Source organism: Leptosomus discolor, chromosome Z (assembly GCF_034619465.1).
Source record: "Leptosomus discolor isolate bLepDis1 chromosome Z, bLepDis1.hap2, whole genome shotgun sequence".
NCBI lineage: Eukaryota > Metazoa > Chordata > Aves > Leptosomiformes > Leptosomidae > Leptosomus > Leptosomus discolor.
This window is the reverse complement of record NC_141419.1, coordinates 67,488,749-67,505,358: the sequence shown is the minus strand read 5'-3', so window position 1 is coordinate 67,505,358 and position 16,610 is coordinate 67,488,749. Positions and strand designations below refer to the sequence as shown.

At 39.7% G+C, this 16,610-nt stretch overlaps 1 protein-coding gene across 2 annotated transcripts in view; it reads right to left on the bottom strand.

Moving 5' to 3' along the window:
- SCAMP1 (secretory carrier membrane protein 1) overlaps positions 1-16,123 on the bottom strand; it is a 45,522-nt gene extending 29,399 nt beyond the window's left edge. Inside the window, exons 1-2 of one of the 2 annotated variants that reach the window (XM_086480525.1) lie at positions 16,046-16,123; positions 2,141-2,218 (exon numbers count right to left, since the gene is read on the bottom strand). In XM_086480525.1, the coding sequence (XP_086336651.1) occupies positions 2,141-2,218; positions 16,046-16,102 (135 nt within the window). In that variant the 5' untranslated portion in view covers positions 16,103-16,123. The remainder of the gene's footprint in view (positions 1-2,140; positions 2,219-16,045) is intronic. The other variant, XM_086480526.1, reaches the window with a different exon arrangement.
- Between the last annotated feature and the right edge of the window lie 487 nt (positions 16,124-16,610).

The window sequence follows — 16,610 nt, the reverse complement described above, 5'->3', positions numbered from 1 at the left end:
GCTATAGGCTGCAAGATATCTTACCACTACCACTAGAAATTTGGATTTCTAATTGAAGCATACCATTATCAGCTTCCTTAAAAACTACAACCACACATCATTATGGATAGTGAAACAAACATAATTTTAAGTCTTCCAGACCAGCGAGCCTCAAACTAAAGAGCACAGAAATCTCCAAGACATTTTGCTACCACCAGCTTGCATCCCTTCTGCTCACTAGCACCATTATGGTTTTCAAATGTTAGAAGTGGGTTCGCCTGCACGAAACTGTTCAAGATGTCTCCACTTTCCAGAAAAGGTAGAATAAGGAACAGCATCAAATCAGAGCCCCTAGAAACTAGTTGCACGTTTTTGCTCTGAGCAGCACACAAATTGCAAAGTAATTTCTATTCCCTGCCCTGACGGACACTGTAATCCTCCGAGTCTAAAATTCACAGACCCTGCTTCCACCTCTGTTCGTCCAGCCTTAAAGGCATTCACTTCTACTGCCTCTTCCCTTACTCCCATCACATACATTTATTTGTACACACATGGTATGCCGTTATCTTGCATACAAAGCTGGTAGGAAAAGCAAGGTGAGCACATGGAATTGTGAGCATATCCTCAGGTACCTAAACACATTCCTGCAAAAGCATATAATTACAGAATAAATACTTACATATTATTCAGCATCCACAAGATAGAGGAAGGGGAGTATCATCTACAGGTTAATTATTACTGCACTTTTAGCTGAATATATATTTTATTCTTTCAGTCTTGCTTTCTGCAAGAAAACCTGTGAAAGTCCTTTTCCTCTACAGAAAGAGAAGTGCTCATTCAATACAGTTTTTATTAATTTGGTAACATACTACAGATAATTAATTGAATCATAGTGCATGAATATAGCACATATTCAGTAGATCTGAACACTGACTTAAAGATTTCCTCCATCCTCCCTATTTTTCTATATGAGTAACATCTGTAATGAGCAACTAAGATTTTTTTTATATGTGCACAGCTGACTGTTCAAAGCCAGATAACCTTAGCCATGTACTTCAGTCTTCCTTCTCCCACAGAGCTGCATGTTAAAATAAGTACATAAGTAATAAAAAAAGTGAGTACCTCTAATTTTTTTTTTTTAAAAAACGACCTACTGTCTTTACGATTTATGATCAGTACAAGGCAATTTTGAACTCCTCAAGCTTCAGAAAGATAAATCAAACATAATTCATGATATTGCAAGTTAGGAGTAAAAAATTTTCAAGACTTATATAATATTGTTGCTAGTTGTAAATATTCTGCCTTAAACAGCTGACAGAAGGCATAATCAAAAACAAGCTTCCTCCAGTCTAGCATTTTAACAACGTATGAAACCTTACTGTTGCATTGCAAAGACTCAAATATGAACATTCCCTACAAGCAATACCACATTTGCCATAGGAAATAAGCCTACATTTGAAAAATTCAGTATTTGCATGTTTATAAATTATATTGACAGACAGTAATCATCCATACATTTTGCTAATCTTGCACAAGATCTTCACTATCAAAAGTAACCACTGAAGAATGGTGTTACAGTATGAACTTACTACACCATTCCTTGTACTTCCCCGCCATGGGTGAAAATAAGCAAAAGGTGAATTAAAGCTATACAAATTACAGGCAAAACCCAACTGTCCTTCTCGGACATAAATTATTCCTTTTACTACAGCACAACTACCAGTAGCCTATGGACTGTTACTTAAATGCAACGTTTTTCTTATTCTGAGTGGCACTTTCATTCAGCAAAATTGAAATCAAAAGCAAGACACTGGGGAAATGTGCCACAATCACAAGCTTTAAAGCAAGTAAAATTTAGAAAAGCATAAAGACAGACTACCAGAAGTCTTAGCGAGCAAGGGAAAAACTCAGTTCTGTTTTGGCCCCCTTTCAGAGAGCCACTCTTCTTTAACAAGTCAAAGCTCACTTAAGTCAACCTACCCACTGAACCCTCCAAATACTTTATGAGACTATCTATCCTTACACATCTTCTATTACCTCTAGTTAGCCCGTCACATGTTCTACAATATCAGTCCCAAACTCTGAAAACAATGCCTCACAAATCTTTCCTAAAAAGATTAAAAACATGTTAACTAACAACGTTAAGAATAAATGTGCTTACTGTTCTTGAATCGGAGAAAGGATTGTACTCATCTAGCCCTGGAGGAACATTTCTTGTCACTTGTGTAACAGAAGGATCCTAGAAGAGAAAACAGTTCTGTAAATGTATGTACATGTATATAAGCAACAAGTCAACATTTATATATCACATAAAACTCAGCTTTTGTTTCAATCTAAAAAAGGTTGTTTTCACTAAAAAAAGCCTGTAAACATCCACCCCTTTCTCTGTCTCCAAAATCACATCATTCCATTCCGGGCTGCTTCTAAACCTAGACTAACAGCCTAAAAGAAACTCCACCTGTGACATGTTTGATTTGTAAGGAAAAAAAAGCTCTTAGAGAGGGGAAGAAAACTGTATCCTGCTATGCTGACCACTGGACTCCACAACTATACACCCAAAAAGCACAACAGAAGAAAAGAGCTTTCTGTAACTCTTGGGTTTCCTTACCCAGAAGTACTGCCAACTCCTTCAGAACATGAAAAGCATTTCAGAAAACAGGAAGCTGAGGAAACAGTGTCCTGTAATGCCAAAAGCACCTGTGGTTCAGCTTCTACCTGAACTGGTAAAATTTAGAAAAACGTTATTTTTTTCCTCCAATGAACTATGTGGGAAGAAAGGCTGCTTGAAGTTTAGCTTGAGAACGTGATTTCAGGAATGAAACTGTGCTAGAGACAGGCAGGCTTGGTTCTGCAGAAGAGCAGAAGTGACCACTACCATAGATCATGCTAACTTCGTATGGCAAAAAATTGTACTTATTCCATGTGATGCCTGGTCGTATATTGTTTCCATGCCTTAATTTAAGGTTTTTGCAACTTCAGAACATAAGAATGAAAGGAATGTTTTCTTGAAAATTAATAAATCCACTTACTCAGTAGGTTTAGTTACATACAGTGCAAGAGAGACAGGGAGCTACTGGAGAGAGTCCAGTGGAGGGCTATGAAGATGATTAGGGGACTGAAGCATCTCTCCTACGAGGAAAGGCTGAGAGACCTGGGAGTCTTTAGCCTGAAGAAGAGAAGACTGAGAGGGGCCCTTATCAACACTTACAAATGTCTAAAGGGCGGGTATCCAGAGGATGGGGCCAGGCTCTTCTCAGCAGTGCCCAGCGACAGGACAAGGAGCAACGGGCACAAACTGGAGCACAGGAAGCTCCGCCTGAACATGAGGAGGAACCTCTTTACTCTGAGGGTGACAGAGCACTGGAACAGGCTGCCCAGGGAGGCTGTGGAGTCTCCTCTGGAGATATTCAAAACCCGTCTGGACACGGTCCTGTGCAACCTTCTCTAGGCTAACCTGTTTTAGCAGCGGTGTAGGACTAGATGGTCTTCCAACCCCTGCCATTCTGTGATTCTGTGATTTACATTTACATAAATGCACAAAACAAGAATACAATATTTTATACGTACATCAAATACACAAAATAGCTGGAAATATACTATTTAGTTCTTTATAACTGTTATCTATAGATATAAATATTTTTTTAATTTCAACAGTCTAGTTCAATATTAGTAAACAAACCGGAGTTGGTAAAGACTGGGAAGAAGATAAGTATTTATATTGATACATATTTACTTTCATATTTGCTTTAAAGACAGCTACATTTAAAACTTCTACATGAAATATTTGCCCATTTTTAAAAAAAAATACAGTGACTTAATCTGCATTTAAGCAAATATACAAACTCTTAGGCTACTGAAAAATAAAATCTAGACTCTTAGAATCAGCATCTATTACAGTATTAGCTTAGTCTTGACAGCAGTAACTTAATCTACAGATGGAGGAACAGTTAATGACTGTAGTCAACTTATTTACAGCTACAACAAAAAAACAGGGCAGAATATCTTATCAATCCTAAAATCTGAGGGATACAGAAAATGAGAACGTCCATTTTTTCCATTAGCTATAGTCACAAATTTTCCATTAGCTATAGTCACAAATCTTCCATTAACTATAGTCACAAATTTATTAACATTAAAAATTAAATTTTTATAAATATAAATAAGAGGCAATTAAAAAAAATTACCATTAAAAAAGTTTAAGACAGGAAAATAATTGCTTCAAAAATTAAAAAAATTTATGTTGCATATTTTAATCAAATTCATGTGCATAAGCATACATAAAAACTACTCTTCTTGTCACATAAAATGCCTCCACTTTTGGCTAAAGTATACACATAGCTGCAAAGCAGTATTTTAATGGTGACTGAACAAGAATTGTCCTTTCTATAAATGTATACAAAACAATGTTACATGCAATTCAAAATCAGCTTCCCTACACTTGACTTATACCTTACTTAGTGACTTCAATAAAGACACCCTGGTGACTGTCTCCCTCAGAAGTCTACCATATTTTTAGTTACCATCCTAGACCTGAATGCACTGTTCCAAGTAAAATCTCACCAAGTCTTGCATAAATTGATGGACTAATTCACTGTAACATTTTCTTTCATTAAATGACTGACAAAATATCATGCAGGTGAACAACAAAATCAAGGAAAAGTTGTGTATAGAGAGAATGTTGTCAAAATTCAACTACAAATAATTTGAAAAATTGAATAAAAAGATCATAAAAAATAAAGGAAGAATTAAATCTGACATTTGAATTAGGCATTAGTTAGTAGACTTGTCAGCACAAGATCAGAAAAGATGAACTTCAAGTTAATACAAATAAGACAATTTCATAATCCAATATACAGGATGGCAGAAAGTTGTATACAGTTGAGAACTTTTAACTTACTGTTGTGGGTCCACCCTAGCCAGCAGCTAAGCCCCCACCTAGTCACTTCCTCACTGCTCTCCCCAGGTACACTGCTTCCCCCAGGGATGGCGGAAGACAATCAGAAGGGCAAAAGCAACTAAGACTTGCAGGTGTCAAGAAAAAGACAGTTTAATAAGGGGGGAGGAGAGGTAGAAGAGAAAAGAAAAAAGGCAACAAAAACCCATAAGCGATGCAAAGACAATCACTCACCACCTCCCACCAGCTGACAGATGCCCAGCCAGCCTCTGAGCAATGGCTACCTTGGAACATCCCCAACCCACCACCAGCACCACCAACATTATCACCAAGCACGATGCTATACGGTGTGGAATATCTCTTTGGTCAGCTGGGGTCAGCTCTCCTGCCTGTGTCCTCTTCCAACCTCCTGCCCAACCCCAGCCTACTCCCAGGGGGAAGCAAAGTGTGAAACAGAGAAGGCCAGTAACAGTTGAAACATTGGTGCCCCAGTGATAAAGCACTTTTTTGGTCACAAATGTGAAACACAGCACCATAGTGATTGCTATGATTGCATCCTAGTCAGACCCAGCACACTTATTCTAGCCTTCACATGTTGGTGTGAATTAGCTGAGCATAAAATACTCTACTCGTTCAGTATGGTCCCCTTTCCACAAATGCTCTCATGTCATTCCCTCTTCCACACATAAAAATGTTCAAGCATAGACACATGTGAAACTAGTGAGTCACAGCCACATAGTGAAAGAGTATGTCTACATTATTAAAACTCAAATAGCAGTTAGTACTTCCAAGTTAAATCAGCTGCTTTAGAAGTCCATTTTCAACTATCTGTGTTTGAAGAGTACACTACTAACCAAGTAACTCAGCCCAACTGTGCCTGAGGACAATAAATGCAATTACTTGAGTAACTAGAATATCAGACTCATGAGACAGCCACTGAATAGCAGATTTCCAAAAAGCTGGAAAGAGTAGTGAAGACTAATTCAGAAGAGCAATCTATATTTAGAAATACAATATGCAGACAATAATAAATATCTGATGAAAGAAAGCCTTTTTTCCCCAAGTGTTTTAGAGAAGACAGAGGCAAAAACATTTCTCAGATCTCTTCACACAGCTATTGTGACATTCTAACACTGACAAACGACAGGAAACGTATGCTGAGCCAAACAAGCTTAATACATCAGAAGTCTTAGTACTAGAAATAAGTTGTACACTTAAATACACAGGGTGAGCAGAGCAAGAAGCCCTCCATCAGAAGTCCATTCTTGTCTTGAATTAACAATTGCTATACGTCTGCCAAATATTGCTACTGTTTGCAAAAGCAGCAGCAGCTCTGACAAAACCTGAATGACTTGAGGATGTTCAATGTCAGCTCTATTTAATAAAAGTTTCATTACCTAGTCAAAAAAAATATATAATTGTATTGAAATATACAAATTGAACTGCAGCACGACAAGCAGCATTCAAATTCTGCTCTCAGAAAACCCCAGCTACACAGTCTGGACTTCAACAGAAGTTCATACCCTGCTCTCTTCCACAAGCAGAAAGACTCAAGGAGAAGTAAACCAGAGATCACAGGAAAAAACGAGTAACCTCACGGTTGAAGCAGGCAAGTACTAGCCTGGAGACCGCTATCTCTCCTACACTGTTCACTGTGATCTTCTCTAATGCTAGAACTATCCCCAGCATGGAAAGAAACAAGCACTTCATAGTCTGAGTGCCCAGGTGTAGCTGCTAGACTTCAAATTGTTCTGAATACCTACAGTGCATTGAACAACTGATGACAAGAGGAGCTGTACTTCTTATTTCAAAACACTATTTACAGCACTTCTGAAGAGATTAGAACTGACATCACAAGTAACACAAAGAATTACTTTGAACCATTTACCTTACTTTCATTGCATCTCATTTTGAAAATGGAGCAAATGCCAACTCTAGACGACAGAGAAAAACTGTTAAGTACTCATACTCACTGCTGCAGAATAATAAAACATTAAATTCAGAAGTTAATTGGTGCTTGAATAATGAACACGAACAATAAATGCTGTTCAGGATCATATACTCAAAGAAAACGTGGCATTTAAACGAATGTTATCGATTTTCTATGTTGCATGACACACATATTCTAGTGGTTAAAAACAATGAAAACTTCAATATTCTACAGGAATAAGTAAATATAGGCTGGCATAACTTATTTTTCCATATTTGATATTCTACCCAGATAATAGTTAAAATGCATTAATTTTTAGTTATTTTGGGGTTTCAATATTAAGAAGCAGAAAAAAGCCACAAAGACAAGTTCAATAGGTGATAATTATACAGACACCAACACAAAGGAGCAGCATGGCAGGAACCACCAAATATCCAGAGACCTCAACTTTCTGCATGATTTAAGTGATTAAAAATTGGGCTACCCTCTGCAAACACAGAAGATTGCTAATTTCTGGGACAGACTTGAAATATCTGATGTCAGCCATGAAATGCAGCAACTGTAAAATGCCTGGTCCAATCTCAGACTGAGAAAGCTATGTCCTGGTGGACCAGTGCTTCTGCCTGAACTGGACCTCCCCTTGCATTAACTCCTTGCCACAACCTGATTTTCCTCAGCCACACAGCCAGTCCCAGTCTCTGTTCTTTTGAGTGCTGACCCCTGTAATTCTCATCTTGTCCAACTCCTTGTTCACTCCTTCCAATTCACACTTCCCTCTCCAGGCTTATCTCACCCAAACTCCTGACAGTTCAGCTCCCCAAGTTTCTGATCTTTTTATTTAACTACTAGTGATACTAATCACAGGACAGAATTTAAGAACATGCTATTTTTCATACCCAGCTACTGTAGCTATTGGTGCATTTAAGTCATACACACTCATTTCAGATGGCCTTTTCAAAATCTAAATTGGTTCAGGAGACTGGAGTTTTAAGAAACCAGCACAACTTCATTAACTGTTTTCCATCTAACCTTTTATCTGCCACTTGCAGTCTCCCTCCTATAATATCAATCTCAAAAGCAAAGATTAGCACTATGCTCTTTGAACCACCAGGAGCCAGGTACAAGAAGCACCCCAGCATTTACATTAAGAATGGAAGTCAGTCAGAAAAAAAAACAAAACCAAACACACACAAACAAAACAAAAAACAGAAAACTCAGCTCATTGGCCAAAGCACCTACAGAACTATTAAAAACGTCTCCTGAACAAATTATGCTCACACCATCCAGATATAGATAAAATTAACTGAATACCCCGTTATCACAGATAGTGTACAAAACCAATATAATTAAGTGAGAATATTTAAAATGGATCAGAATAATCTATACCATGCAAGTTTTTGTGGCTTTTTAAAAAACAAATTAAAGAGACCTCTGTTGTCTAGGAGACCAAAACTAGTCATCAGTTCCCAGGTTTCACTAATACAGAAGAGATCAGCACAGTAAAGACCGAAGAAGTAGATACATCATAATGGTTCTTTGTATTACTGTTCACGGAGAATGGGTCCCACACTGTTCCACCAACGGTAAGATGCTTTGATAGCATACATAAACCAACAATATTCTGAAAAACTCCACCTGCTAAGTTTACATTGTTTACATTGTGATTTTGATTTCTTTCAGTGAAGATAAAGTAGTGAACTAGGAATTGTCCCCTCCAAATTGTCCTTAAGGTTGTTAAAAAAAGTTCTCATTTTTAAGGTACACCCATTCTTCCACCAAAAAGGCCAATCTTATGCACAATTAATTAAACATGGAATGAAAGAGGGAAAAAACAGGCTAAAAATACAACAACGATAATATGTGCTTGTGTCATTTGTTTTTCCCTAAGTGGAACTAAGTAAGTGACATAAGTGCTCTGCACAGAACATTTAATTTACTTCAGCATTTATCGGTTTGCTCGTAAGGACTAGCAGGGAAGTAAAAGCAACATCTTATTGCAGAGGTCAAGAAACACAGTTTATAAACACACATTCTAAACACTGATTTCGACAGAGATTACAATGGTTTTACAACACATCAGCAATTGAAAAGAATTTCAAATAAAAATCACATAAGTAGAACAAAAAATTGTGGGAAAGTGGAACACGAAAAAAACGCATAAGATAATTTTACAAAGAAAAGAACAGGGGGAATAAAGATAACTACTAAGGAAATGGGTAATAAGGTAAATTTCTAACACTGACCAACAAGGGCAAGTAAGCACGACAATTAAGTATCTTCCAAGACTTGGATACCAGGAGTATTGTACATCAAAAGAATACAATAATCACATTGTTTGGAAAAAGCAAAAAACTGAAACGCTGCACTTAGAAGTGATAGAATTCCCACCCCCCCACCTTCTTTTATTTTTTAAATTTACATGGAATCCATAGGATAGCACCAAATATCTGAGTAAAATGACAGAAGTACATCTGTTTAGTCCTAGGGAAAAAAGAAACCTATAGAAAAGCAATATACTACCAGCACAAAAATGGGGTTTAAAAGCAGAGGATTAATTATTTTTAGCGAATGAAACCAGAAAAAGAATCATGGAAAACACCTTATCAGTTATATAGCTCCTTCGGTATTGCCAAGGGAAGAATAGGCTACTGAAGACGACTGTAGAAATCTTCATTTTTGACCTTAGTTCTACGTTAAATTCAAGAGCTAAGAATGATCACTTAATGACTGGAGCAGTTGCAATCCGAGCAGAGAAAACAGTCCTCATCACAAAAACTCTTAAATGATGAAGTTTGTTTATGTCACCAATAATTCACTCTATCAGTCCTATCACCTCCCGTGTCAGCTACCGGCTACCCTTCAGCTCTGCCACCACACAATTTTTCTTTTACTTCAAGATCCTCACAAATAAGTTTAACCAACCTAACTGCTTTACTAGTCCCTGACACCAACCTGCCTTTACCTAGCCAACTTCTTTGGCATTTACTGTTCCATAACAACATTTACCTAGCTATACATTTGCACTGTTGCTTTTTGTGCTTGGAAGTTCCCAGGAAGCAAAAGAGGCATAACCCCAATCTTACCCTCCAAACCACTCAACATGCTCAGCAAAGGTGTCATTCCTTCAAAAACCTGTGACTGTATACAGAATAGAAGGAGATGCCAGAGGTCTACCAGGACTGAATCCAGACTGGTGAATCCACGCTGGGGAAATCATGAGATTAGATCCACAAATCTAGCCAAGTCAATCTTGACCAACTAGGATTTCTTCTTCCTACCACTCCTACTGAAAGGCTTTGCTTTACTACATGAAAAACACAAGCTCTTTTCATTTAAAGATAAGCTCTCCACTTGTTATCATGACTACATTCAGCCAGATTAAGCCTCTGAAACTGCAATTTGCACACGTTCAGAAAACATTTGGTAATAAATCAAACAGCTAAACTTCCCCCAAAGACTTCCTCCCTGTTTGTGCTACAACAAGCTGCACATAGAAAAGTTAAGTTTCAAGAAGCTACTCATGTTATGGTGCAGGGTCAAACATTACTGCTTCTTCATGCTTTATTTCTTCATCATCCCAGACTCAAGAATGAATAATGGTACAGAAGCTTCACAAACAGCAACTAAATTGAGAAGTCATGTTTCACTATCCTAATAGTACATTAACAGTATAAACAGTTTACAACTTAACAGTATAAAGAAAGCCTTAAGGTATTGCACCTACAATAACGTACTTTAACCTATGATTAAAAACCACTCACTACAAGAATGAATTGTCCTCAAAGGTTACACATGTAACATCCGGAGGAATTAATGACATAAAGGCAAAATAAAAACTATTTCTCTACTTCTAATAATAATTTAACAAAAAAATCTGAGTAACCACAACAGTTCTTTCACAATTCCAATTTTAACACCTCATTTCCCACCCCCCTCACAAAATGATATTCAAAAGGTTTGCACTCTAGCACTGCCAGAACATAATTATTAAATAGGACAATGCGAAAGTAGCCAACTGGGGTTTCTTGGCTCTCAAGCAGTGCCCATTATACAACACATTATCTCATGGAAGCAGAGCTATGAACAGTTCTGAGCTACTGAGCAAGGCAAATTCACCACCTTCGAAACCAAAAAGCACTTTAGAGGCTCACAAGGCCACGTTTGCCCTAAAACTTGCACCAGCCCCATCTTGCAAAGGAGTACTGGGTGCCTAACAAAGCATCATCTACCTGTCATAGCTATTCTCAAATCTTTCTCCTTCCTCAGCTCTGAAATGTGTGTTATGTTCCTCTTTGTAATGTTAATTCTCGGTATGTAGTGCAATAATAATACTAATGCAACATATGCTAACACTTTACTGAAAATATGAGAAAAAAATTCAGCTATAACTGATACTGAGTATCTATTAAAACACTCCATGATTTTAATAGATTCCAGTGCAGTTACAGCACTGATGAAGTGTACTCTTGAAAACTAACTACCATGTAGGACAGCTAAAGGACACTTCCAACACCATGATACTCAGCATTAAATTATGCAAGATTTAGGGGAATTTATAAATTTTGAAGTCATGAAGGGAAACCAGGTAATAAAGTCAGAAAAATATTCGGATTTTATGTCCTTTACTAATTTAAAAACAGTCAACTTAATTGGGCGTATTTTATAGTCACATAGAAGAATTAAAACTCAGTTATGCATATAGGCACACAACAAAACTTTTGAATTCTAAAGCACAAATACTGCAGAAACACTTACAGTAATTATAATCCTGAATCCTTCTAAAATAATTAAGACTTCTCTTTCTTCCTGTAAGTTTCTATCACTTCAGCTTCACCTGAGCAATCAAGGTGTCATGTGTATAGATTCTGCTGCCACACAAGGTAGCAGTCATCTGCACTATTAGCTTCAGCATCAAACCTCCATCTTGTATTTCCTGCCAAACCAGACAGAAGATTAATTTGTGCTCGTGTGAGTCAGATTGTCATATCCAACTTATAACTGGAATTACCTCTGTAGTAAATTTAAGCTCTAACATATACTTAGCTCTAGTGACTCAAGTAATCCTGTGACTTCAGTGGGAGCAACTCAGGTGCCTAATGCCATTTTTAGATATCTCAGCCATCCACACAAGAATGGCAGTCCTGACAGAACTATGAAAGACCTGTGTCTTTTTGGAGCAACAACTGAAAGCTAACCACAGTTTGGATTCCTAATCCCACCCAAAGAAACTACTCACGTAATTAACTTTACATACATTTGAGAGTTTCCTTGATTGTGTCCTTCCACACTAAAATTGAACAAGACATAGGCCATTCCATTTAAATCTTCATCCATATCACACAGTAGTTTGGCTTTAACCTGAAAGTCACCACTTACATTTAAAGAGAAATATATCTTAGTTTTCAGTCCTACCATGAACTCTGTAGTATCAAATACCCGCACCTGCTCAGAGCTCTAAACACATCAGATGAACTGATCCAAAAGAATTAATCACAGAACTCAGTTTTTAATGTCCTGATTCCAGTCACTCATAAGTAACCGTTTCATATGTTTCTATAACTGTAAGAGCCAGCCCTCAAACCTTTTACAGTCTGTCAGCCAAGCCACAAAGGCCTGTGAAATTCATAGCTCGATTTAAAAAAAATTTCTTCTCTTAGTAGTGGTATCATTCACTTAGAGGGTAAAAAAAAAAAAAAACCAAAAAACAAAACACCAACACAGAATCATAATTTTTTATTGTAGACAAATTGCTGAATTGTTTCAGAGTAAATGAAACTTACATTGGATTTCAGAAGACTGCTGCTTCAGAACCTGTTATCTCTATCACCTCCCAAGACAGACTACTACAACTATCCCCTATCTTATGGCATTTAAAAAAAAAAAACAACCACCACAAGGAGACAGCTAAATTAGAAATTTGCCTTTGTTTTGTCATAGAAAATTTATTTCATGCTGGCTTAGTCTATTCAAGAATAAACTGTCAGGACCTTGAGGATGCCCACACCCCTCCTAGATGATCAGACCCACATCACTAAGGACCTGCCTGGTCATCGTGAGGCTGTTGGCTGACACTGATTACTTCCACTGGACCTGATCCCAACTCTGACTTGACTTTCTAACTTGGGCTCAGATCTGTCTCCTCTCTACGGACTTGTGTAGGACTCTAGACTCTTGGCTGAATACATTTACCATCACTCAATATGCTCTGCTCACCCTGTTTGGGTACTGTGGGACTGCATCGTTTTGTCAGTGAGAACTTGTGCGAATTCATACTCATAAGCTATGAAAAGTGCTTCTCAGTGAAAGAAATGAAACAGCTTTCATTATTAGTCTGTTTTCATTTATACTTGAGGTCACACCAAATGTGTATTTCTTCACAATGATGCTACATGAAATTATAGCCTTCACTTGTATGGTACATGGATGTATTTTCTTCTGCACAACTTTAATGTGACTGAAAGTTTTTTAATATTAGAATGTTACTTGTCTGCTTGTTTCATTACCTCTTGTCTTTCAAACCAAAACAACTCTTGGTTTTGTTGGTACAGCATCAAGAGGACAGCTATTTACAGAGGAATACTATGACTTCAAAAGCATAGCAGCCTTTGGGTTCAGTTGAAGTTGATGGTTTGTTGGGTTTTTTTAAAGAATAAAAAAAAAAGCAGAGATTAAGTAGCCACTGTCTCAAAATCAACAACATTTTATGATCAATCCAAGTAAGCTTATAGTGAAACACAAAATTATTCCACAAACTAAAAATTTCATTATTTCCAGTAGATACCAAAACAGAAACATAATTAATTTTAGGTTTCCAAAAGAATTAACTACTCAAAATACTGAGCAAACTAGATGTTTCTGCTTTACCTTTATCTTCCCAGAGAACATACTTATCAAGCAAGAATCTCTGCTGAAAGCTTTTTATTGAAAGGAATAAGAATAGTCACAGGAAACCTCACAAACGGATCAATTACAATTAGTAAACCCAAAATATTTAAGAAAAAGAAGGATCTACCTTTAGACCTTGGAAAAACTCTTCCATGTGATGCCCCCTCCCTTTTTCTGCCATACTACTTTGTGATTTTACACTGGCACAGGAAGTGGCTTCAAAAGTAAGCAAAACCACTAATGACATCATACATAAAATTATCAAGCAAAGGCAAATAAAAATACGAGTACATTTGAATAAGGTGTTCAGACAACATGACTTAGGTTGTCAGGGTCCATCCGGAAATGCTGGTTCTATGTGTAAAGTATTTTAAAACACATAGTCAGACAAAACTTACAATGCAGACATGCCTGTATACCCATTAATTTCAAAGCTGTTACGCCAACGAGATGGCCATCAAGGTTTGGCTTATATATGAGGCCTTCTGCCCCTTCAAGTTTAATATGTGGATGAGTAAAGGTATGCAAGATTACCTTTTGTGGGCAGCGGAATGTGACAGAAGTTAGCAAAGACTGAAGGAAGTGAAAAAAGCCTCTAAAAAAGGAAAGGCATACAGCTTTCCTATACCAACTTCTGCAAACAAAAGAAACGCAGTTTAACAGTGAGCATCAAGTTACAGAGAAGTTGTTATAGAGTCCTTTTATCGCGATGCATTGCAGACGAGAAGTAGAGCGTGGATTCTGCCTGACAGCTACCACAGAAGCCTTTCCCTGAAGAAAAACTAGAATAAACTATTGCAATTTAAGCAATATCTTCAAAGTGGAAGTATGGTTGAGGTAAGTCCCTAGCTTAGGTCTCAGAAACACTACACAAGACAGGTTACCTGGGCTGATAAGCAATGCAGCAAATGCTCATATACTGCTTCCAACACCCCTAACTGCTCCGAGTAACCACACATAATAAATTCTGCTAGATGTTATTTTCATAACTATTACCAAAAATGAGGAAAAGCGTCAGGTATTTTTGTTGCTGAAGACACATTCTAGAACAATGACACCTTTCCAGTGCTTGGTGCCAAAAGGTATTTAGAAGAACAGTGCTCACCGCCATTGGTGTTAGGCCAAACTACTGTTGGCAGTAACTTCAGCGCCAGGGCTGCTGTTCACCTGGAAGGTCACTGCACTGTGTACAACATCAAGCAAAAACACAGTAACTGGCCTAACGAATATCATCGACTAAATTTTATGACCATAAAACTAAACTAATGATTCAGACAGAACTGCAGTGAGTAAATGCCAGTAACACTATGCTTCCAGCAGCTACCTGCACCGAAGTATGCTTGAAATGTAACAGCTCAATTTTTAAAAGGCTTAATTATTCTAGCTGACATCCTAAATTCACTGTCATATACTATGTGTGTGCTTTAAAGTGTCAGCATGAAATAAAATGTGGCAAAAAAAAAGTTCGGTAAGATCATTAAAGTAAGCAGCTCAAGAAATTGGTTGAACTGAATTCAAAAAGAAGGAAAACATACGGAGGGGAAGCATCCAAGGAAGTCAGCTCATTTTGACAGCTGAGGCCAGAACAGTGGGTGAAGAAACAATTCTCAGCTGTATAATAAACCAACAGTGTAAAAACTAAAGGCTTTAGAATACATTACAATATAGCATTTTGAGATGCAGGGTAGAACTTACACTTAGCCATCAGTATACCCTGCATGCTTCTGAAATAACGTAAAGAAGCAAAAGCAAGTAAGCTTGATGGGGGCTGGGAGGAGGCTAGAGAGGAGGAAGGGGGAAAATTCACCAAGCTTAACTATTTGGGTCAGTCAAACAGAAGAAAAAAAGACAGTAGTAGTATTATACACACAGAAAGTTACCGCCAAAATATAGAGACGTGGGTTTTTATTTTCTTCAAAACACACTCCTGAAACGCGATTTGTGTTATTTTAACAACAGAAGGAAAACACGGAAATCTGAACCTGTGAAACGGCTGCGCCGGTTTCTAGGGCTTCCAAAAACGCTGCTTACCCTACGAGCCCCCTCCGCGCTGCCGTGCCCCAAGCCTCGCGGAGAGCAGACACCCCCCCCCCCCCCGGCGCTCCCCGGCCCGCCAGCCCCCCCGAGCCCAGCGCTACCCCGCAGCGCCGGCCATCCCCGCCTCCCGCGGCGGGCAGCGGGCCCCCCCGCACGCAGCGGGAGAAGAGCCAGCGCCGGGACTGGGGCCCGCCCGCCTGCCCGCCCCTCCCTCGCCCGGGTTGCCCGCGGCTCGGCGCTGCCCGCCGCCCCACCGCCGCAACCCCGAGGAAGGCTCACTGCCGCCCGCCGCCCCCCCCCCCCCCCGCCCCCAGCCTCACCTTGAAGGGGTTGTTGAGGTCCGGGTCGGCGAAGGGGTTGCTGTCGAAGTCTGACATGGTGGGGGCAGGCGGGCGCTGCGATCACCGGGTGGCGGCTCTTCCCCTGCGGCGCCCCCGACGCTCGCCCCCCACCCCCCCCGCCACCGCTGTCACCAGCCGCTGCGGCCCGGGCCCGAGCCCGCCCCCTCCGCCACCGACCAGCCACGGAGCGCCGACCCCCCAAAATGGCCGCCCCGGAAGTGAGGTTACGGGGGGGGACGGCCCTGGAAGGGAGGGGGAGTGCCCATTCCCGGGGCGCGCAGGGGGCCGCGCGGGAGCAGGGCCTGGGAGAGCCCGTTCCTGGGGCGGGGCGGGGCGGGGCGCGGCGGGGCGGGGCGGGAGGGGAGGGGAGGGGAGGGGAGGGGAGGGGAGGGGAGGGGAGGGGAGGAGGGGAGGGGGAGGGGGAGGGGGAGGGGGAGGGGGGCGGTGGCTAGAAGAGTCCCTTCCAGGGGCGGTTGGGGGTTGGGGAGCTGCTCTGATGAGGGTTACTGGGTGGCTGTCGCGCTCGCCGCTCCACCGGGGTTGA